Source organism: Erithacus rubecula (genome assembly GCF_903797595.1).
Source record: "Erithacus rubecula genome assembly, chromosome: 2".
In the NCBI taxonomy this organism is placed as follows: domain Eukaryota; kingdom Metazoa; phylum Chordata; class Aves; order Passeriformes; family Muscicapidae; genus Erithacus; species Erithacus rubecula.
Window position 1 is genome coordinate 102055943 of NC_136685.1, and position 22530 is coordinate 102078472.

The 22530-nt window shown below is 45.7% G+C and overlaps 1 protein-coding gene across 1 annotated transcript; it reads right to left on the minus strand.

Moving 5' to 3' along the window:
* Positions 1 to 2378: 2378 nt before the first annotated feature.
* LOC306798229 (TOG array regulator of axonemal microtubules protein 2-like) lies at positions 2379 to 22441 on the minus strand. Its single transcript, XM_079298187.1, has 16 exons — positions 22354 to 22441; positions 22215 to 22261; positions 18875 to 18969; positions 17770 to 17920; positions 16514 to 16675; positions 16101 to 16233; positions 14511 to 14616; positions 13527 to 13762; positions 11855 to 12007; positions 10588 to 10705; positions 9539 to 9642; positions 7970 to 8174; positions 6497 to 6713; positions 5369 to 5455; positions 3515 to 3968; positions 2379 to 3056 (listed from the first exon to the last, which is right to left on the minus strand). Exons 2-15 carry the CDS (start codon positions 22240 to 22242, stop codon positions 3733 to 3735), a joined length of 2031 nt encoding a protein of 676 aa, XP_079154313.1. The 5' UTR covers positions 22243 to 22261; positions 22354 to 22441; the 3' UTR covers positions 2379 to 3056; positions 3515 to 3732.
* Positions 22442 to 22530: the final 89 nt, after the last annotated feature.

The following is a 22530-nucleotide window of genomic DNA, read 5'->3' on the forward strand; positions in this document are numbered from 1 at the left end:
CCTTGGGAACTGCTTTTCTTGCCTGGATGGCAAAACATTCTTCTTGTCACACTTTCAAAGACAGGGTGCTGACCCAAACTGCGGCCATGACGAAGCATTTTATGGCTGAGGCTCTCTCTCTTGTGGCCACAAACAGCATCCAAATGGAGCCCCTTGGAGTTCTCCTGGACCACAGTGGCTGCCAGCAGCAACCTCCCTCAGGATGGGGCCTCTCTGAGCCAGCGAACTCTCAAGTTTGCTGCACTCGCAGGATTGCCAATCAACAATGGATCCTGGGCCAACAGCCCCTCTTCTGGAGGCTCCAGTTTAACTACTGTTAAACTTGAGTGCTGTTAAGCTTTTAGGCCATATTCCTTTTCCTTTCTGTCCCTTTGTCAAACCCACATAAACACACAGACACATACACACACACACACACTCACACACAGACACACACACAGAGTTCTTCGTTAATTTCTGGTTTGATTAACTGCACTTTGTTTGTTGGTTTTTTTTCCTTGCTGTGCCTTAACTGATTAGCAAGTACTAGTGTGAATATTGCCAAGAGATTTTGTAGAGCTCTTGTTTAATATTCCATCTGTTTTTTCCTGATAAACATGCCTGTGAATTTTTAAGCAATATCAAACAGTTGTTTGTAACAAGCCTTGGGAGTATGAGGTACAGAGTTTGACATTGCAAAGCAGAAGAGTCATTCCAAAGTGACAAGTATTGTCCATTTTATTACTCTTCTATTTATTTCACTCTAAGAAGCCAACCCAAGCTTTTCTTGGAGGCAGAATGTGTGTGGGATGAACTAGAGTATTATCCCATAGCTCTGAGATGAATGTCATTCAGGAGTATAAATAGATTTGAGAAACCCTTGTCACTTGCTGGCCTCACAGTCCATTCATTCTTCTGCAGAAGAAGTGCAAACAATATTGTTGGACTGCTGTGCTGGGTAAATATACATACAAATGTATTTTTCAAAGCAGTGCATCTTTTCCCATGACCTCTTCTTTCCTATGAAATTGTGATTGAAGACACCTCTGAGCCAGATGTCTGTGAGATTCCTAAGGAGCAAAGTTCTGTGATTTGGGCACACTTCTCTTTGCTTCTTTGCTCAGGCCTTTTGTGAGCATAAAATACATCTAGGTGGAAAACTTTTGACTGTACAGAATCTGTTGTGCCCACTGTCCCCCAAACATATCAATAGGTGGCCCTCTATTGTAATACCAAGTCAAAAATGGCAATACAAATGACACAAAGAAAACATGGCAAAGGAAGAAGAGGAGAGGCCCAGCGAGGAACTGTATGGTGACACACGGCACACCAAGTGAGCTGCACTCTCATAACCATAGCACATTGCCTCTAGGCTGGCAGGTGCTGGTCTTGGATTCCCTTCTTGTTTTCTAAAAAAGTGAGTTTATTTAAATGAAAAAAATGAAGCACATCATCGAAATAAAATATATACAATTAAAATATATCACCAAAATTTTTAAATAAAATATTGAGTCTGTCATGGGTTTACATTTTCAAAAGAGCAGAGCAGTCATTGGTTGATGTAAAATTGTTTATTATAAAGGCACATCAGTCTTCGTCAGAAGACAAAGAGTCCGAAGTGTTGAAGTCTATGCTAAAAGCTTTTGGTGTAGAATAAGAAGCAGAAGCTGCAGCATGGTAGAGTCCTGAGCAGAGGTAGAAGCTGCAGCCTGGTCCAGAGTGCTGAGCAGAGGCAGAAGCTGCAGCCTGGTCCAAAGTCCTGAGCAGAGGCAGAAGCTGCAGCATGGTTCAGACTCCTGAGCAGAGACAGAAGCTATGGCCAGGTAGAGAGTCCTGAGCAGAGATAGAAGCTGTGGCCCCATGCAGAGCCCTGAGCAGAGGCAGAAGCTGCAGCCTGGTCCAGAGTCCTGTGCAGAGGCAGAAGCTGCAGCCTGGTCCAGAGTCCTGAGCAGAGGTAGAAGCTGCAGCAGCAGCTCCAATCTTCTTGCACACTGTGATGATGGTGGTGAGGAAAGAGGGAAGGAGGGAGTCTCTCCTGCCACAGCCCAAAGCTTGGGGAAATAACACACCGAGACAATGTGGGAACAAAACTCCGATTTTATTCAAGTCCTGAAGCTTATTATATAGTTCTTTGTTTCCGTCCACGCAGATGTCTGCATGTTTGGTCCTTATTCATTGGTTCTACAATCTATACATGCGCTGGTCATGCTCTATTTTATTGGTTGGCTTCTAAATACTTTCTTTTTTTAATTTAGGCTGCTATATATTGGAAACTTATCTCCCTGCTGCTTCTTCTTATGCTTCTGCCAGTTCACCGATGCTTGACTTTTCACCCTTACCCTACTTTTACTGTCTCTCACAGTGATTCAAAATGCCTAATGCCCCAACACTCTCCCTAGTGCATGGATTCTTATTTACAAACTACCCAATGTGCTAAAAACATGAATCTGAAGCATTTCTCCTGAACCTGTTAGAATTCTAGTGTAATGTTTGCATACACCCAATCTGTTCTATCTGAAGAATGTAACCAATATTCTTATTATATTTTTATTATGTCTAAAACTATGTTTTCGAGCTTTGACTGAAGCTTGGTTTTGAAGCTTGTTTTTTCAAGTAGATGATAAATATTTTGCTCTTTAAAGAATTTAAAACATATCCTCAGTTACTGAATCGTACTAAATTAAAACTTAAACTTACACCTCTATTTCATGTTTGAGCGGCTTAATATATTTTAGATAAATTTCTAGTGGTTTTAATTCAATTCCTGCATTCTGATGTCTCTCTAAAGAAAATCAGAAAGATCTCTCTGAGGAACTGAGAGAGACCTCTGTTTCATACACTCCAACAATCAAAACCCTTTTATCCAAACCTACAGCTAACTATCAGAACATATCTACATCTATAACTATAAAGGCTAGTGCATGCATCCTATTCTTCAATCAATCTTCGAGCAGTTGGCAGCTTCTTCCAGAGCTTGGAGGAAAGAGCTCTTCTGCACCAGAAGCAAGGACTTTGTGGGCAAATGTACATAGGAATGTCCAGAGAAAATGTCTTGGAAACTCTGTAGCCAGTCAGGTCTGCAAAATGGAGACACAAAATGCAACAGAGACCACAGTGCAAATCTAAAGCATCTGAAGCTCCATATTTCACGATATACGTTTCCTGGAAACTTCCAAATAGCTGCACAGGGAAACATGCTCCTGCCAGCAGCCCCTTGAGGCAGGCCAGGGGCACATCGTGACCCACTTGAACAGAGCTCCCAGGGGAACAGCCTGGCCTCTGGGCTGCCGTGGGACAGCAGGGAGTCCAGAGCCCTGTGCTTTCCAGGAATGGCTCAGCTGCACATGCAGCCCTACAGCTCCTCTCCCTGCCCCACAGCTGAGAAGCCCTACAGCTCCATGGGGCACTGGGAGCAGCACAGCTCATGGCAGGGGGCACCTGCAGGGCAGAACTGTTCCCTGGCAATGTACACAGGTTCTCCAGGCTGGCACAAGATCCTTCCTCCCACCAGAGAGTGGCCCAGCTGCCACCTTACCTCTGTGTGAGGCTGAGCCATGCTCAGCCTTCACCTTGTCCTCAGTCTGGAGTTGCTTCAGGCCCCCTAAGCATGCCATGACTAGAAAGGGCAGTGGAGAGAGCAGGGGCAGATGCACACCCTTCCTCAGTATTTTGTCATTTTTGGCGCAGCTAAAGTGTCAAATCCGGTGGTGTCCATCTCAGTACTTGGTCAGCTTTCTGGAGAGCACGAAGCCTTCACCAGCCCAAAATGCTGGAGAGTTTTTCCCGCACATGTGGGGGCTGGCTGGCAGCACACTTCTTCAGCTTGGTGCCCATCACCTCGTAGAGGGCAGAGGCGAGCCTGGTGACCACCATGCGGACATTGGCACCTCGGACAGGCAGCGCCTTGTTCTCCAGCAAGGACCAGAGCACAGGCAGGGCGTAGCGCTGGACAACTTCAGGGCTCCTGGCATGAACCCCTTCCACCAGCTCTGCCAGGAGAGAGACACAAGCTTCTTAATCACCAACCTCAATGCAAACAAGGAACTACCCCTAATTTTGCTTCTTGGAAGCCTCTCTGGCTAAGAGCAGCAAAATAGCACATAGAGCTCCACAATCCAGAAATGGCTGCTGATCCTCCCCAAAACAGAAGCACCAACCCCTCAGGACTAATTTCTCCAAATGGAGCCTTGTAGATTTAAGCCTTTGTACCTTTACTAAATTATTTCACAATCTGTTTCTGCATCCACAGACTGATGCAGTGAACAGATTAATGGCTGAAATGTCAGCTTGCCTTTTATTTCCGTTAAGAAGCTGTCTAAACCCATACTGAAGATTTGGAAATGCACAAAAGAGAAGCAATTGAGAGATTTCTAATAAAAAGAATGATTCGATTTTTGTGACTCTTGATATCAAGTGCCCAAACTCTAATCTGGATTTTCCCTTTGCTCAGTGGCATATAGCAAAGGGCAATATTAGACCACTCTTCCAAACTCCAGCCCACCAGAGATGGGTGCTGCTTGACAGTTGGTTTAGAAACATCAGTGACTAGCTGGTGTCTTTGGCAGAATCCTTTTGTGCCTTCCAACAAACAGCTGTTTCAAACCTCAGGGTGTCTTAGATAATTACCCAGACCCCATTGGAATGACATTTGAGCATCTCCACATTTTAATGGCATTTCCCCTGCCAATGTTAATGGCATTTTTTCTTGCAATGTGCACTGAGATAGCAGAATAGAGAAAAATGCTACACAAGGGACTGAAATGTAACCAAAACATGAGCAAGCTCCTCTGATGAATCAATTATCAGCTGCATTTGTAGCATTTAGGACAGTGCTGACACAGGAAGACACTGTTTGCACACCCTGAGATGCTCAGGCCAATGCCACTTTGACAGCACAGGCAGGGAGCCTCAGCACTCTGCTTCTGCCCCTCTGCCCCCAAATGCCTCTAATCTGTGTGTTGAGTTTTGACCTAAGATGTGACTTCCAAGCACTGCAGGGTTCACCCTCAAAACTTTCCAAGAGCAAAACAAGAATTTTGTGAGGACAAAACAAATGGATCCCCTGCAGCAGCACTTGCCACCATTTTCCCTAAAGGATCACAGATGTCCCTGAGTTTCCAAGAGAGGAGCCAGCTGGGTATTTTTAGCCCCTGCCTTTCCTGCAGGTGGGTTCTGAGATGCTCCAGTGAGAGCTCAGCCCCCATCTCAGGTGTTTCACAGCTCTGCAGCCACCAGGGAAAACCTGCCAAACACACCTGCCATGAGGATGGGGCAGGAGGGACAAGCTCAACACCTCCTAATTTGGAGCAGCTGCTCGACTGTCTATTCACAGGCATTGCCTGTAAATACTCCCTGGGAAGAGCTCTTGAATTAGAAGGGGAGCCCATACCTGTGATACGTTCTGTGACCTCCAGCGCAGCTTGGCCACTTAGTTGACTCCATTGGTGGCTGAACTCTTTCATCAGTGATACTTTATCTACAGGAGAAACACATGTTTCTGCTCACTCTTTTGAGGTCATAGAAGAAAGGACAGTGGGGAGGAAAACGGCAGAGGCAGTCCCAATTTATAAAATCAAGTGGATTTCTGCTGATTTTTGAATCCTTTGCTTCTTTCTTTCCAGCCTACTTGGGAGGGATTTAAATTTCCAAAGAAAAGCTCTCCATTCACATTTGTAAATGCAAAGTTGTCTGCTGTACCAGAAGCAATGTTAAACATTTCACATTATAGACCTCAAGAATATATAAGCAGTGAAATGTTTTGCATTCCAGAGAAAACAGGAAGAAGCCCAGATTTGGGATACAGAAATGCACTGAGTCAGGCAGTTCATGAGTTCACAGAGCAGCTGAAGTGGTGTAAGTAGAAACTCCCCTTGAAGATCTGCTTCTTCAACACTCCATTTTTCAGGCAAATTTCCCCAGTGCAGCATTTCCAGAGCTGACATAAATCTCTGCAGCAAAGGAATTTAGAGCAGCCCTTGCCTGTGTAGGTATTTGCTACAGCCATTCTACTCCATGCAATACAACATGTGGAACAAGGCATCACTGACAGCTGCATTTTTTTCTGTTTTAAAGAAATGAACTTGATGAATCATAACTTCCCCTTTGAAAAATGAAGACAAAGAAGAGAGGTATAAAATAGGCAGCTAATGCCAATAATGTGGAGCCTTTCATGAGGCTGCTGTGCAGAAGGTCTGATAGGCCAGTGTCCCTTCATGCCAACAGGAAGGCTATTAATTTGGGAAGTCAAATGGGGTCCAAGGAAACTCCAAAAACCCCTTTGCCTCTGAATTGTAGCAAACCTATAGTACAGGAGGGCTCCTGGCACTTTTGGGAAATGCTGATTCACATTCAAGCCTGTTGAGGGACTGGTGTGTAAGGACTGCACCTCCACAGCTTTTGGTGGATGTCAGCTGGAGTGTTCCACAGGCAACAAGAGCTCTCAGGACTCTCAGTGTTCTCTTGTGTTAGAGAGGCAGAGACACAGCTGAGGAGAGTCCATGTCAGGGGTGAGCTTTACCTAAATGAGCAATGGATTCTTCCAGAGCATTCACAGCTGTGGCATGAACTCCAGGGTCCTTTGAGTTCAGGTTTCTTGTAATTCCTTCAACCAAACGGATGATCACCGGGTTCATGGCATCTTCCAGGATGACTATGATTTCTGCCAGCACGTCCAGTGCCATCTGCTTCACTTTCTTGTGTGTGTCAAATATTCTCAGGACAAAATAATCAAAAATCTGTGAAGAGAACAAACATCATGAAAGCTGGATTAAAATGTCCTTGTTTGAAGAGGAGATGTAGAAATGAGCACTCAGTAATGTAAAAGATGAAAGTGATTCTTTCTGTCAGGTCAGCTCAGCTCTTCCTTGTACAATTTCACTGTTTTCCTATGGGCCACTCACTGGCGTGGCTGTAAAACCTCGTTTTAGAGTAAAGATTTTCATCTCTTCTTAAGATGTTTGTGTGGGGACAGAATAGTTCCTATGGTGTTTCTCTCCACCTATAAATCATTAAGTTAATTCCATTTATTGATTCAAAAGACTTTCTTTTCTTTAGAAGTATGGAAGCAGATATTTACAATGTCCATTTTTCTCTACAGTTGCCTCAAGTACCGTGGGAAATTACGATTTTGCCAAAACTATGGCTGGATGAGATCTAAGTTTTATTTTGTCTGTCTCAGAACGTGTTTTTGGAGAAATGCTGGGCTCTGATCAACTCTTCCAGAATCCATACCATTTGTCTAACTAACAGGTTGATTTGTGAAATTTAATGTGCTGACCAGCTCTCATTAGAGCAGGTTCAGTTCCATAGTTCCATGACAGCCACATTTGGACTCAATGACCTTGAAGGCCTCTTCCAGCCTAGTGATTCTGTGATTATTAGGCATTACTTTTTAGAGAAAGGGAAAAAGCATCTACTGATAGGAGAAGGATCTATCCATAGGTGTTTTCCTTCTTTTCCAAGAGAAAAAAAAAAAAACAACCAAAAACCAAGAAGGGTGAGCACTTTTTTTACCAAGTGGAATAGAGACAAGGATGGAAAAGAGAAGCCAGAGTTGGGCCAGTGCAAGACAAGATGGAGTTTACAGAAGTATCCTTTTAAAAACATTTGGTTTAAACCAACCCAGCCTGATACTTGTCTTCCCCATCCAAACCTATTTTGTGTCTAAAGAATAATTGCCATGCTTTTGGCAATTCCCTTGGCTGGATTCCCTTCACTTCACCAACTGAGAGTAGGAGATAGCAGAAATTACACCAGTGGAAAATTCTGTCATCATCTCATGAACAGCATCAATAGGCACCTGCCAGGCAAATACAGCTGGACTGAAAGAACTTGTCCTGAACCCTGGACCTGAATTAAATTGGTCTGGGTAACAGAGACCAGCCTGTCCCAAACAGCTAGGATGTAGTGCCAAGACACACTGAATTAACTTTACTGCTACAGGCCTGGCAGAGGAGCTAAAGAGAAGGAACAGTGAAGATACCCTACATACTTGGACAATGTTAGTGGCGACAAGCTTGGGGCTCTTTTTGCACAGGTCTAGGAGGAGTGCCACTCCTTCCATTCGTGTCTCAAACCCCTTGGCTTCCAGGAGATCGTAAAGTTTCTGTAGGCTCTCTGTTTCATCCATAGCTGGAGGTAATGTGACCTGGGCTTTTGGACGCTGCAGGAGGCATTCATCAGAGGTCAACTTCACCCTGGAAAATAAAACCAAATTACCACTTGTTGGTGATAATATCTGCAGATAATTGTGAGCAAAACATCTAGAGGAGCTTTCCTAATGATGTGATTTCAAGCTAGAAAATCATGAGGCTCTGAAAAACAATGTGGACCTCATGACAATCATTATGGGAGACAATCTGCAAATAACATTCTCGCCAGTGCTCACTCAGGAAAACCAAGGATGAGATGCATCTGATCTATCTTCAGATGGCTTTCCAGGCACACAGGTCACATTCCTTTGAGGGGAAAGAGAGACACTACTGCTAAGTTTAAATGCCTCCTCATATGGGAGGTGTGTGTCTTCTAATAAGGAAACTCATCACTCCAGAGAAATGTCTCTACACCAGGCATGACAATCTGGAACAGGAGTTCAGATGCATCTGAGCAGATGAACAGGGGCATATCTGAAGGATCCAGAAAATCAGTAACAGAGATAAAAACAGAAGCCAGACATCCCAGCGCTATGCTCACATTACGTTTGCTTACCGAGAGACTAGATGCACAGCTTGACAAACCCACTGGGAACAATTCTCCTGGATCAACCTGTCTCTTCCATGAGCATGGGAAGATCCTGGCTATGCTACTGAGGCATGTGGTCATTTTCCTGCCATCGCTGGGCATGACAGAGCTAAATAAATCCCCTGGGTTACCAGAGGAGAACAAGTACAAGTAGCTCGGCCACTGGCATGAAGAGACAGCAAGGACCAAATCCCTGTCTTAAATGCAGACTGCAGCACAGGGGGAAATCAACCAAACATGCTATCCATTAAGCAAAGTATATGAAGGACAGGAATATCAAGAAAAAAAGTCCGCATTGAGACATCTGTTGACCAAAGCTGCTCAGGAACTGTCTTGCCTACTTACAACTCAAACTTGTTACTGCTTGAGGGTAAGAAAACCATGATTCAGCCAGGCCAAACCACTTGCATGGGAACTGCTTGTTTGGGGAACGGCATCTTGCTTCTAGACTGGGACTTCTCATCAAAACACCCACCTGAAAAACATTCCACTCAGATGCAATAAAACCCTGGTTGAATTTACTTGTCTCAAGTCAGGCAGCAGAGATATGGCCCTCTCCTAGCCTCCACAACACTGCCCTTGCCACTGCAATGAATTGTCTGAGCTGTAACCAGTGGGTCTCTTTTTGTCACCTAAGTTTTATGGAAACCCCTCCAGAGAAGTTTGTTGAGTGTAATGCGAAAGTAGACATTTTTAATCATAGGGCACTTGGAAGGAAAGGAAACATTCTCTGGCCATCTCTGCCAGAAACATTTTCCTGAAGAAGAGACATGTCAAGCCTGTCATGTGCTTTATCACATCTAACAAAAATGCTCAGTACCGTTGACTAGAAGACAATGTGGCCTGAGGCTTCTTCAAGCCATCACTCCTCTTTTCCACAGGGCTTTTGACAGATGGGCATTCACGCCTCTGCTCTTCCATCCCCTACAAAGACATAGAAAAACCCCAGAGATCTTTAGAATATAAAATAGGAAATTCCCTGTTGAAAACAAGTTAGAACCAGGATCACTGCTACCAAGGCTTAGAGAAACATTTCCTAACATACAGAAGGAAATAGACCAGAGATTCAGTGATGCCAACTCCTTGTTTGCAATAGCTCGAGGGAGGTTATGGGTGCTGCCTTACTGAGCAGCAGTCTAAAATCCCAAATTCATGAGTCTTGAGCATAAATGGGAATAATGCAAACTGGTAGGCAACAAGTGTTCTTAAAGGAAGCAGCAGAACAATTTGAATTCTCTGGGGATGGGCCCATTGTGTTGGAAGGTGATTTGGTTCAACCTGGCTCTCCCTGTTCCTGCACACTCCCCTCTATAATGTTGATAAAAAGAATAAAAAATTCCCCCCAAACAAATTATTTTGCACCAGATGCTGCTGAATTCACCAAGCTTCTTCGAGCTCCACAGTGTTTGACAGCACGGCAATATTCCCAGAAGACAGACAGTAATTCTAGTAATTAGGATTGACTTGGACATCTTTTGCATTTTTGGAAATGTTCTTGGCATTACTGCTTCCAGTGTCTTTTGCAAAGACTCTGTTATCTTCAGAAGCACCATTCTCACTTAATTGCTTTACTGGGGGCAGAGTAGGGAGAGCGCAGAGGGGGGTTTCCCTTAATTTTAAAGCTATTTTCTCTTCTTCCCCTTTCCTGTTTGTGACCAATATTCAAAATATTCAAAACCCCACTTTTTCCCTAATAATATCAGTTCCTTTGTGGTCTGCAGATGAACAGGCTGGGGATTAACAGCTCATTTCAGGAGCAAAATGATTCAAAAGAAGGGGAATGAGATAAAGACAGATTAGGTATGTTTGATCTCTATTAGCAGTGGCAATACTTGCACAAAGGAGACATTTATCCTGCCAAGCACTTACTCTCTTCTTAATTCTTCTCAGAATATCTTCCAGGTCACGGGCAGGAACGGATCGTTCCAAAAGCATTTTACCTTCTTGGTGATTCAGAAACAACTTCACCATCTCCTGTCCATAATGCCTACGGAAAGATGGAAGGAAGATGGGAAGAAATGAAGGAAGGTAGGAAGGAAGGCGGGAAGGAAGGCAGGAAGGAAGGAAGGAAAAGAAAGAATAGTGAACAAACAAAGGAAGAGTGTTAGCAGAAGAGGCTGATACCCTAAACTCATCAGGTGCAATCCTTGCATGAGAAGGCATTACCTACTCAGCAAAGAGAGAGAAAAATATAATTTCACTCTGAAACTGTGGGTGTGCTTCTGTGGGATCAAAGGATTGCAGGGAGCAAGGAAACCCATCTGCTTTGTTATCCGATCCTATTAGCAGTGCCTTGCTGTCATTGCACAATCATTTGCCTTTCTTTAGCTGGCAGGGAAGCCAGGACAAAACATCTCATGCTTCCTATTGATAATTCTATACTATATGTAAGCACAGGGGCAGCTAGTTGCTCCTGTGTTCTTGGCAGCTATTAATGGGAATTTAGTCATCCAAGGAAGGGGATTTTGGTGGCTTGAGTTGATTTTGCCACTAGGAAACCACAGGTTTCTTCAAGAAGAAATTTGGAGGTCATTGAGCCACAGATAACAGCACTCTAGAAATCTGCAGAAGAGGTATAGAAAGACTGAATACATTGGCTAAAGAGCCCTGAAATATTTCTAGGAAAGTCCTAAGTTAATGAGAAATAGATGTTTGGGATCCTTCAGTGATGAACATTAGACAACACTTTGCCTTTGTGTTGCGCACCTAAGAACAAACAAAACTGTTTGACAGGCTCATCAGAGCTCTTTTCATCTCAGGAAAGAATCCTTCAAGTCACAGGAAATTGGCAATGCTCCTTCTTGCTGGACAACCTCAGGTTACCCAGTGCAGTCATTTCCCCAGGCAACCCAGAGCAGTGGTCACAGCACCAAGCCTGACAGAGCTGGAGAAGCATTTAGACAATGCTCTGGAGCACATGGAGTGACTCTTGGTGTGTCCTGCACATGGCCAGGAGCTGGACTTGATGATCCTGATGGATCCCATACAACTCAGGGTATTCCATGATTCTATGGCCCTTACCCACACAGTGACATAACTTAATATTTCCTTTAGTTGCCACTCTTTTGTGGTTTTACCTTTACAGACAGAGCTCAAACAGTTTTCCTGTCTCAGGAGGTGAAATGAAGATCATTACCTTGTGTCCTTGTGACAGTCCTGAGCAAGTGTCCCTGCTGCGTGCGCCAGCCTCTCAGCCCTGGCTGTGCCTGCGATCTCCGTGACTCCAATTTTCTCCAGCAAGGACAGGAGCAGTTCGGCCACACACTTCCGCACCTGGATGTGGCGGCTCCTGGGAAGGGGAGAGCAAACACTGGGTCACAGGGAGAAGGAGCAACAGTAGCACAGGCCTTGGCCAGAGTGTGCTCCCTGTCATTGCTGGGGGAAGGAGGCCTGGGCTCTCTCTGCAACTTTAGACACCTCTAGAAGCTTCTGTTCTCAGATAACCCCAAAGTTAGCATTGGACAGAAGGACTGCCTGCAAGAAAGAGGGAGAAATTCAGTCTCCCTGCACTATCTGATACTCCATTTCTGTCCCACAATTTACTCTGAGAAAGATTAAAGAAATAGATTACATATGAATTCTTTAGAAATGAAAGACAATTCATGCTGACCCATCAGAGGGCACCAACTACACAGAGCTGCAGCAGCACTGAAGCTCTTTCCAGCCATTTATCCCCAAATCTGCAGTCCTTTGGAAAGCAACAAATGCAGGGAAAATATGCAGTGGGCCGTGAAGTTGCAGAATATGAACCAGTGAGTGCAGCCTGTTTCTTCTGTGAGGTTTGGCAAGGGATACATCTGAATGTTTTACCCCATTCCAAAGCTGAGGAAAGAGTGGCAGTCATTTTAGCCTGCTTGTCCTCTTCTAGACAGTGTCTTTTGGCAATTACCAGGACCAACACCAACACTTAAGGCAGCATTTGCATCAACTGTTCCATAGCATTTGGTCTGTGAAGGTGCCTGTAAAGTGATTTATCATCTCAAGGCTAACATGAAACATCAGTTTGAATTGAAAGTAGAGCTCAAAGGCCAGGACAGTCATAAAAGACTTTTTGGCAGGAGCTGCACCTGCTGTGCAGGCTGTGCCACACCCAGCACATTCTCTCCCATGTGCTCCATGCCCCAGCAAATACCCTCCTTATTTCTCAAGTTAATGGCATAATGAGGATTTATGGTTTTCCCCAGGGCCTCTGTGGTTAGTGCCGTGAAATATCAAAGAGCGCTCACAGCTGCAATTGCAATTGTCCCTCTTCCCACAAAAGCACAAGGCTCTATCCGTAGCCTTTGCAGGCACTTTCACTTCCCCACCATTCACCAAATCTAGGTAATTCTGACAGACTGGGAGAACTCTAGGAAGTGGCAGGAAGCTGAGCCAGAGGACTTTTAGGTTGGATATCAGGAAAAGGTTTTTCACCCAGAGAGTGGTTGGGCACTGGAACAGGCTCCCCAGGGCAGTATTCACAGCACCAAGCCTGACAGAGTTCAAGAAGTATTTGGACAACACTCTCAGGCACATGCTGTGACTCTTGGGGTGTTCTGTGCAAGGCCAGGAGCTGGACCCAATGATCCTGATGGCCCCTCCCAACTCCCCATATTCTAAATTCTGTGTTTCTGAGAACTCATGGGCTACAGGAGGGCAGAAATAGGGGACAAGAGGAAAGAAATTAGGTGGACTGGAGAATCCAGTCACTGAGTTGACAGAAGATGCAAGATACAGGACCTTCCCTCCCACCATTTCCATTCTTTCTCTCATCCCTTCCCTAGCCTACACACTAGAAGGTGAAGAATATCACTAGAAGAAGAACCTACTTGACTCCACTGTCCAGGAGAGCAGTCATTGCTCGTACAGGAGTCACATTCTCCACCATGATCCCCAGGGTCTGATTGGCTGCCTTCTCAACAAACTCTGGGGAGTTATGCAGCATCCGGAGAATGACCTGTACCACCTCATCCACCTCAGAGTCCATGTCCTTCTTCAAGGTAGCAAAAAACTCTCCCAGAGTGACAATGGCCGAGTAGGACACCTTTGACCGGAGGTTGGTCACCTGGGGAAGTCATGAGGGGAAACATAAGAATCAATTCAAAAAGAAAACCAGTTACCTTAGACAAAAGTCCCAGGAGATGATGATGTGTCCCACTGTGTCCACAGGAACAGAAAGGCACACAAGAGCAGAAGAGCACAAGCACAGAAAGGCACTTATTCTGGCACCAATTTCTGTCCTCAGACCTGCTTACTGCAGGCCTAAAACTAAAAATTTCACTAAAGTGATCTACTTAACCATTCTATAATGTCAATTGCTTTGATTTTAGGCCCTTGCATTTGAAAAGCAAAGAAAGAAATAAAAGCAAGTGCTGCTTTCAAACCATAAAGGCACAAGCCATAAGGATAAAGAGTCATGTGCTCCTGTTCAAAAAAGCAACACCAGCAGTTGAAGCACTCAGCCAGGAAACAGAAAAAACAGGCTCAGGTCTACAGGCTAATTTTCAGTGTTGAATTACAGCTCAGGCAGAGATTAGGACTCTGGCAAATAACAATTAGTGTATCTGTTCTGGCATTTTCACATTTCATTATAATGGCAGCTCACTCAAAGATGAGTGTCAGATACCCGACCTACCGGTAAATACAGCTACATGTACACACAGATCCTATAGATAGCTGACAGACATTAGAAATATAAGGTCTAAGAACAGAAATTAAGGAAGTCCCTGAGCACACACGGAGATGAACAAGCACATATCTACTCTACACACCGTGCATGAAGTACAGGGGGCAATCCAGAACAATGTTCTCACCTCACAGGTAACTGCCAAGCAAATGTCACGAAGTCGTGAAAGCAGGACTTCTGAATGGCACCCAGCCAGGTGTTTGAGGCTGACAAGTCCCTTCTCCTTCTTCTCCCTGAAAGGCAAGTACCAAAAAGATGGATTTTTCTCTCCAGTCAAGAACTAGGCAGCACCCTCTGAAATTAGCAGGCTGGCAGCTTTGTCAAACAATGGGAGGTGCTTTTCAAGGAATACTTAATGAAATTGTGGAGCTCCTTAACACAGGATACCATGGTTGTCAAAAGCATCCACCAATCCACGAGGCAAATAGAGGGGTTTCAGAGTCTGCATTTGTGGCTGTTTTAGAAGACAGCCTTTCTAAAATCTCTGGCACTATGTCCAATGCCTATGTCACTGCTTCCTAGAAGCTGTGGACTGGACCTTGCTGCTGTTCCTTGTCACCTCCCTGTACCTGTCTCCAAGACACAATCCCATCCAGCTGTTACTGGGGCATTTCCCTTCTTTGCAAGCTCCAGCAGGCAGCTCAGCAGTGAGAGTCTACACTGGCACTCTGGAGCTGAGTTTCCACTCTACAATCTAGGCCTGACTGCCACCCACTCCACCTCCACATTCCCCCAAAAATGCAGCAGGATGACCCAGAAGATTCCACACCTAAGCAAGAATAGTTGAAACCCTGCCATTTCCTAAAATCCCCTCCCTAAAACAATCCCCACAACAGCAACATGTTATTGAAAATTTGCAAACAACTCTGTCTCTCAGCACTTCCTCTGTGCAGGCCCTGAGCAATAGGAAGGTGTGTGAGGCATCAGGGCAGCAGCACAGGGCTGGAGACTGATGCCACGAGCACCCCTGAGTGTCAACAAAAAGACAACCAGTATCACCTAACATTTGTAGGCTTATCACCTCTGGGCCTCCTTCTGTCTGTGTCTAATTGTGGAACACATGGTGAGTACTGACAAAACATTTCAGGCCCATATGAAGCAGTGAGAAGGAAAAAGTTGAATTCCAAAAGTGCAAGATTCCTAGACAATTTAGTTTCTTTTTTCTTCTCTTTGGACATGAGCCCTTCAGGAGTAATGACAGGCTGAGGGACTTGAAAGCACAGCTCAGTCCATTTCCCAGTAAAATGAACTCCCTGGAGCTGCTTCTGGGACTCACATGCAGGAGATCACAGGGAGACCCTGTCACCTGCCATTGCTGTCAGCAGTGGGACCAGAGAGAAATCTTACTCAGTCCCACTGGGCCAGTGCCCCAAGGCACCCAAATCTCTACACTCAGATCTGCTGTCATCCTGCTTCTGTCTTCAGCCAGCAAATCATCTCGTCCCACAGCTTCCTCTCTTCTCTCAAGACTCCCTTTGCAGCTCCATGGAGCAGCAGGCAAAGCAAGGAAACAGCACAGACCTGCTGAGCTGGAGCACAGCTGCAGACCAAGGCCTAGAAAAGGCTTCTCTCAAATCTTGATCCTCTCACTGCTCTGGAGTGGTTTCCCCAGTGCTCTTTGGCCCTCTAGGCTGTCGGGGCTCACAGGTACCAGCAAGATTCACTCGAAACTCCCTTAATGCTAAGAGGGAGACGGAGTGACTGGGGCCTTTCTTACCAGTCATCGCTGCCGAGCAAGGAGAGTGCCTGGAGCAAGGACTGCTGTGGGTCAGGACAGGCTGTGTCCTTGTGACCATGCCCACGGAGCAGCTCCTCTCGGCGCTGGGCACCAGGGGCCGTCTGCGAAGTCACTGTGAGGAGAGGGTCAGCCCTGAGCACTGCAGCCCTGGGCAAGGCCCCGCCATGGAGCGGATGCAGCCCCAGCTCCAGTCAAAGCTCCATGTGCTGCAAACTGGCTCTGGCTCTGACTCAGACACTTCCCTGCTCTCTGGCTCCTTGGGCTCCTTGCTTTTTCCCAGCCCTCCCCCCCAGCTGGGCACAGCTCTGGGCTAAACCTGACAATTGCCCATACAGCAATTGCCAGCTCCCAAGTGCCACAGGCAGCACAGCCAGCGGCATGTTCAGGCTTACCTGAGGAGTTGCATGGGACACTGCCTTCCTCATGGATGATGGACATACTGGGCAGTAAGGGGACTTTGTCCTGCTTTCTCAAGACCTTCTTCTTCAAGGCATTACCAAGGTGTTTCCTCTGCACACTGGAAGCTGTGCCATTGACAGGTGGTAGGCTAAAGCCTGCAGGATCAAAGAGGAGCTTGTAAGTGGAGGGTTCTGGACGGAGTGATGATGGAATGGTCCAGAAAACTTGATGGACCTGGGTAACATCTCTTTGTTATCCCAAAAAACTTCAAGTCGAACCCTGGCACACTAACATGGGACAAGGATCACAGAATCACAGAATCCAAGAACAGTGAGTTGGAAAGTCCCTTTAACCACCATCCTGTCCAACCCCTGGGAGCAGGGACATTTTCACCTAGATGATGTTCCTCAAAGGCCTATGTAAACTGGCCTTGAACCCCTTCAAGGATGGATCAACAACAGCTTCTCTGGGCAAAACCTTCCAGCATTTCAATGCCTTCATAACAAAAAATTCTCCCTAACATCTAATCCAAATCTACCCTCTTCTCGTTTAAAAACAAACTGCAGTGATGCTTCCCCTAAGAAACAAGGAAAATCCAGTGTTGATTTGTTTTTGTTTTCCTGTTTCAGAGGCTGGCTGGGGAAGTTCCCAAAAGACAGTGCAGATAACCCTGCATGATGCCCTAGGGCTGAGTGCTGTCCCCGAAGGTCCCTGCTGCTGCCCTCGGGGCAGTGCACACAGCACTGCAGCCAGAGCCCTCAGCCAGGATTCACTGGGGAACACTGCTGGCTCCTGAGGCTACAATAGCAGCACTGCCTCGGGGCTTCAGCACAGCTCTGCAGCACCAGCTCCTGGGCAGCGAGTGGCGGGAGAAGGTTCTCTGGTGTTTTCACTAGGAGGAATTGAATTTGGTTTCTTCCAGGATGCACCTTGGTTGAAAATCATTTTTCTGGACTCACCTTCCCTGGAACCCACTCTCCAGGACAGAGTCTGAAGACCCAGTTGACTTTGCAACAGAGAATTTTCTACTCTGGAAGACTTTAGAGGTGAAGGTGGGAAGCTGATGTTGTGTTAGTGATTTAGTGAGACCATGGGCAAGACACTTCATGCCTCTGGATTTTTCTTTGGGGGATGGAAATCAATCCTATGCAAGCTTCCACTCAGATGCAAACAGAACAGTCTGATTGCAACACTGGGCAAAGGGCAAAGCAAGTGGTCAAAAAGAACCACAAGTGTAGCCACCACTTACTTGCTTCAGCTGCATCCCTGGGCTCAACTGCCTGTGGAGGAAGCTGCAAGGATGTTTTCTTTTCTCTCCTTTTCTTCATCTCTTTCTCAAAAGCCTCCACATCCTTTGGCTCTAAGTTCTTTACAGCCAACTTGCACAATGCAGCACGAATCTAGTTGCAATGGAAATACATCACAGACTGTAAGCAGAGACACACAAACCAGACAATATCTCATCCAGGAGCACAGAGTACATAGAGTGCCATAGACTTTAATCCAGCTCCATGTACATTCCAATAGTTTCAGGAGAATGTCTCCCATCTTCACCTTGGCAATTACACACAGTGAGGTGGAACTTCACCACACTTCAGTGCCACAACCTTACACTGCTCTAACTGCAACCTATGACAGGAAGCCCTGTTTGAAGCATGAAAGTCATAGGAATGCTCCAAGACAAATGAAGAGCTCCCATGACCAGTGGACAGGCAGTTCAGTTTCTACAGACCATGGCAGGAGAATAAAAACCATGTGCAATATGCAGCAAGGTGGGGTAATTAGCTATTTCTTAACACTCATGGCCAGGAATTGCAGCTGTTTCTCACTTCCTTGCTTCTGAAGGACTCAGGATGACTTGGTCTCTGAGACCAAGATACCAAAAGGAGGAGTCATGTGAAAACAAGTTGCAGAAACATTGATATTAATGAGCAGAAAAGCTGAGAATGAGTGGACTGTGAGATACAGCCAGAAAGGTAACCAGGAAAAATCAAACTCTCCCATTTTATTTTGTAGCCTTGCTTATACTCAACATTAGAATCTTTGCTTCTCTGCTTCTTAGGGTGCCCTTTGCCCATCTACACTGATGTGTAGCTTGCACTGCCATTCAGAACTTCTCTAAAATGGCCTTTGCACATAAAGAATGCTTCAGACATGACCTTAGCACCATCTCCAAATCAGTGATTTGGCACCACTGGAAACAGCCAAGCAATTGCTCTCTAGCTGTCAAATACATTGCCAAGAGAATCCCAATTCCCCAAGAGTGGAAGATTATGATTTTCGGGGACATTTTGGGCCAAGCACTAAACAGCCACTGGCAGGGAAGTCTGCTCATCCCTGTCCTTATCCCTTACCTTTCCAAAGCTGTCCCTCAGGTCTTTGTCACTTGTAAGACCAGGACTGCTGGGATGATCCGTCTCCTCGGCCGGGCTCAGTGGGAGGCCTGGTACTGGAAGCAAAGGTTCCTGTAAATCTCTGGCAGACTTCAAGCCCCCAAAAACGTCATGCTGGGCAACAGGCAAGGCAGGTTCCCGATGGCAGAGCTCTCATAAGACACAGAGATGGTGCATGAGAGCAGCAAGGGACATATGCCTAGACCCTCTTGTCCCAGTGGATGGATTACTGGCAGCAGACATGACATTACTGTGTTGGCCAGCAGACTGAAACCTGCTGCATGATGAAGGCCTCAGCCCCCAATGCTGGACAGCCTCTGTGTTTGCTAGAGAAGGGCAGAGATGGAGATTGCTCTTGAGAGAGATTCTTATCTGCCCTTATGCTGATTTTAGTAAACATCATCTTTCCAGCTCCTAAAAGAACTCCTGGTTTCTAATACCTGCATGCATTTAGATGAACATTTTCTTCTCTTCCTTGAAATACTTTAGAGGACATTGAAATAAAAGTTTAGGATTCCAGGAGTGCTAACCAAACTTAATTGTGTTCTTGACACTAGCTAATTCATTTTCCCCAAGGATTTTCATTCTAAACTGTATATGCTTGGGCCACTTTCAGGCCAACCTGACTAAGGATGATATAGTTAATGGAAGTAGAACAATGTAACTAATTTTGAAATACTCCCCAACACAGCTGTTAAAATTCAGAAAACTAATAATTCAGAGATTTAAATCAAGTGGCAGCAAAGAAGAAAAACCCCAATGTTGTAAATGAGGATTTTCTGCACCTGCAGAATGGTCAGCTTCATAAGAAAGGAGAGTTATATATGGGCTTTGAGGAAGGAGGACAATTCTGGATGAAAGGCAAAGCCTTGGAAATTAAGGGCATCTGGGAAGTTGGCAAGTAAACTACTGACACCAGGGCAACCTCCTTGGGAACACTGCAGTCAGTCAGATCTGCAAGATGGACAAGCAAAAGGAAACTGAGGTGCAAAATGCAAACAGAAAGCAATTAAAGCTCCATATTGCATGGGACGCATTTTCTGGAAGCTCCTAAATAGCTGCACAGGGAAACATGCTCCTGCCAGCAGCCCCTTGAGGCAGGCCAGGGGCACATACTGACCCACTTGCACAGAGCTCCCAGGGGAACAGCCTGGCCTCTGGGCTGCTGAGGGACAGCAGGGAGCCCAGAGCCCTGTGCTTTCCAGGAATGGCTCAGCTGCACATGCAGCCCTACAGCTCCTCTCCCTGCCCCACAGCTGAGCCGCCCTACAGCTCCATGGGGCACTGGGAGCAGCACAGCTCATGGCAGGGGGCACCTGCAGGGCAGAACTGTTCCCTGGCAATGTGCACAGGCTCTCCAGGCTGGCACAAGACCCTTCCTCCCGCCAGAGAGTGGCCCAGCTGCCACCTAACCTCTGTGTGAGGCTAAGCCATGCTCGCAAGGGAGCGGGTGAGTTAGGTGAACTCCCACCTTTACCATCAAGCCATCTAATGGATTAGGCATCCAAGGGGGTTTTGAATTATTCAAAAATCACTTTGTTTTTATTTTTGATGGAATTAGCGCCACTGTAATTCCTTTGAACAGTATGGAGCTGGCAAGACAGGAGTGAGAGCTTCTACTCCTTTGCTTATGTGTTACTCATTGCCTGTTCACGACTTCGGGATCCCTTTCCTTCCAAACAGTTGGCAAACCAGAGTGGTCTCCAGAATTTGACAATTATACCGAGGAAATAATTACATTCCATGGCTGGTTTTCATGGCCTTTCTGTCTGTAACTCCCGCTTAGTTCTGTGTTGGGTTTTGTTGGTTGCTTTTATTTCACTCTATAACAAAGGATGTGCTGGCACATGGCCAATGACGCCCCATGTTGGAAGGAAGACAAGCTCTGCACAACCCATTACATGTTCCCAGTGTTCAAGGAGCTCAAATCTGTAGGGAGCAAGTAGCCTTTAAACGTTCCACATTTGCTTAGCTTTGTTGCTCCATGAGTTTACTCCCTACTTTCTTTCTTGCTGAGACACCCCAACCAAACATTAACATGTCTTGCATCAGAGCATTTCTCATCATGGCAGTTAAAAACAATTCAAAATTTTCTTAATGGAAATGCCATAGAATGCATCAAGGAAAGATGGCCTTCCGTAAATCTCTATTATTTATCCCTGTAGATAGGCTACGTAATTTATAAAAGCACACCAGTTAGTTTTTATGATATAGATAATTTCTAGTCCAGAATGAGTCCGGCAAAAATGCCAACTTACTTACTGAGCAATACTTCTCCCTAGCTGCATTAAGCATTCCAGCTGCAGAACACCAATTAAAGAGTCATTCCAAAGGGGCTGTAGCCTGGATTTGGAAGAACTAACTCTGAGCAGAGGGACCAGTGGATCTGATCCCTTTTTCTGCATCAGCAAAGTTACTTCTTCAAGTCTCATATCATTGCATGCCAAGAGATGGCAAAGGAACAACAACAGACTTTCATGGAGGCTTTCAACTGGAAGGCATTGGCTGACACAGATGCACCAGAGACCACATTGTGTCTGGCACAATTCTACTTGTCAGGGATCAGGCAAGGCGGGGACGGGGGGACAAGTCAGTAGGAATCTCCTCTCCCAGCCTCAGCCTGTGTGTATGACACAGAGAGAGAGAGAGAGAGAGAGTCGGGCAAGAGATTTGTTATCGTGGACCTGCCATAGGTGGCTTTGGGCTTGTGCTGTCAGAGGATGACTAACTCAGACCCTGCATAGGCTGCATCCATTTGGAAGTTTCTTTCTCCTTAACTGGAAAATTCAAAATGACTTTCTGTCACAGGCGGTGTCCTTATTTCTCCATGTGCAAAACCAGGCAATGTCTGTGAATCTCCTTCAGATCTCAAAGGATTCAAAGCTCAGAAGCTGCCCCGAGGAAAGGTTTTCTCCTTCATAGTGCAGGAGGAAGGAATGGGGACATTTCTCATTTCATGCTAAATGCCTTCTTTTTCTCTATTAATTTTGACACTAGAAAGTCTGCACGGAGATAAAAGATATGTGCAGGACGAAGAGGAATGTTTCCTTTTCCTGCGCTGCATTTGTAGGGTCCCAAGATCCCACTCCAGCTCCTGCCACTCAACACTTCACACTGGAGGCATTTTCACTGCACCACTGGAGCACACTCCCAGTGACTGGGCTCTGCAAGAGTTCACTGAGCGCATCAAGGAGTTGAAACGAATCTAAAGAAATTCTAAAAGGATGGTGTTTAACAAAGTGTTCAAAATGTCACCTCTGAGTCAACATGTCATTTTAGGACAGACATGCCCTGTACCTACCTGCATGTTCAGAGTTCTTCTCTTTCATTCTGCTGCTGGTTCTTGGCCTTGAGAAAATGGAAGACAAAAGAGCATATGAGGAAGGAGAAAGAGAAGGGAGGAAAGAGGTGTGGCATGAAAGGAGGCAAACTTTCCCAGCTTGGTCACTCAGATGAAGTGGGAAATGCAACACATCAACCCAACAAGATGCAAAGCTGACTAGCTGTCCTGAAGCTTTCAGTTGCTGCGGTCAGACAGAGCAGACTAATCTGCAGCTGAAACACAGCAATCATTTTTCAACTTGCATCCTAACTCCCCAGTTCTGCTGTCTCTCCTT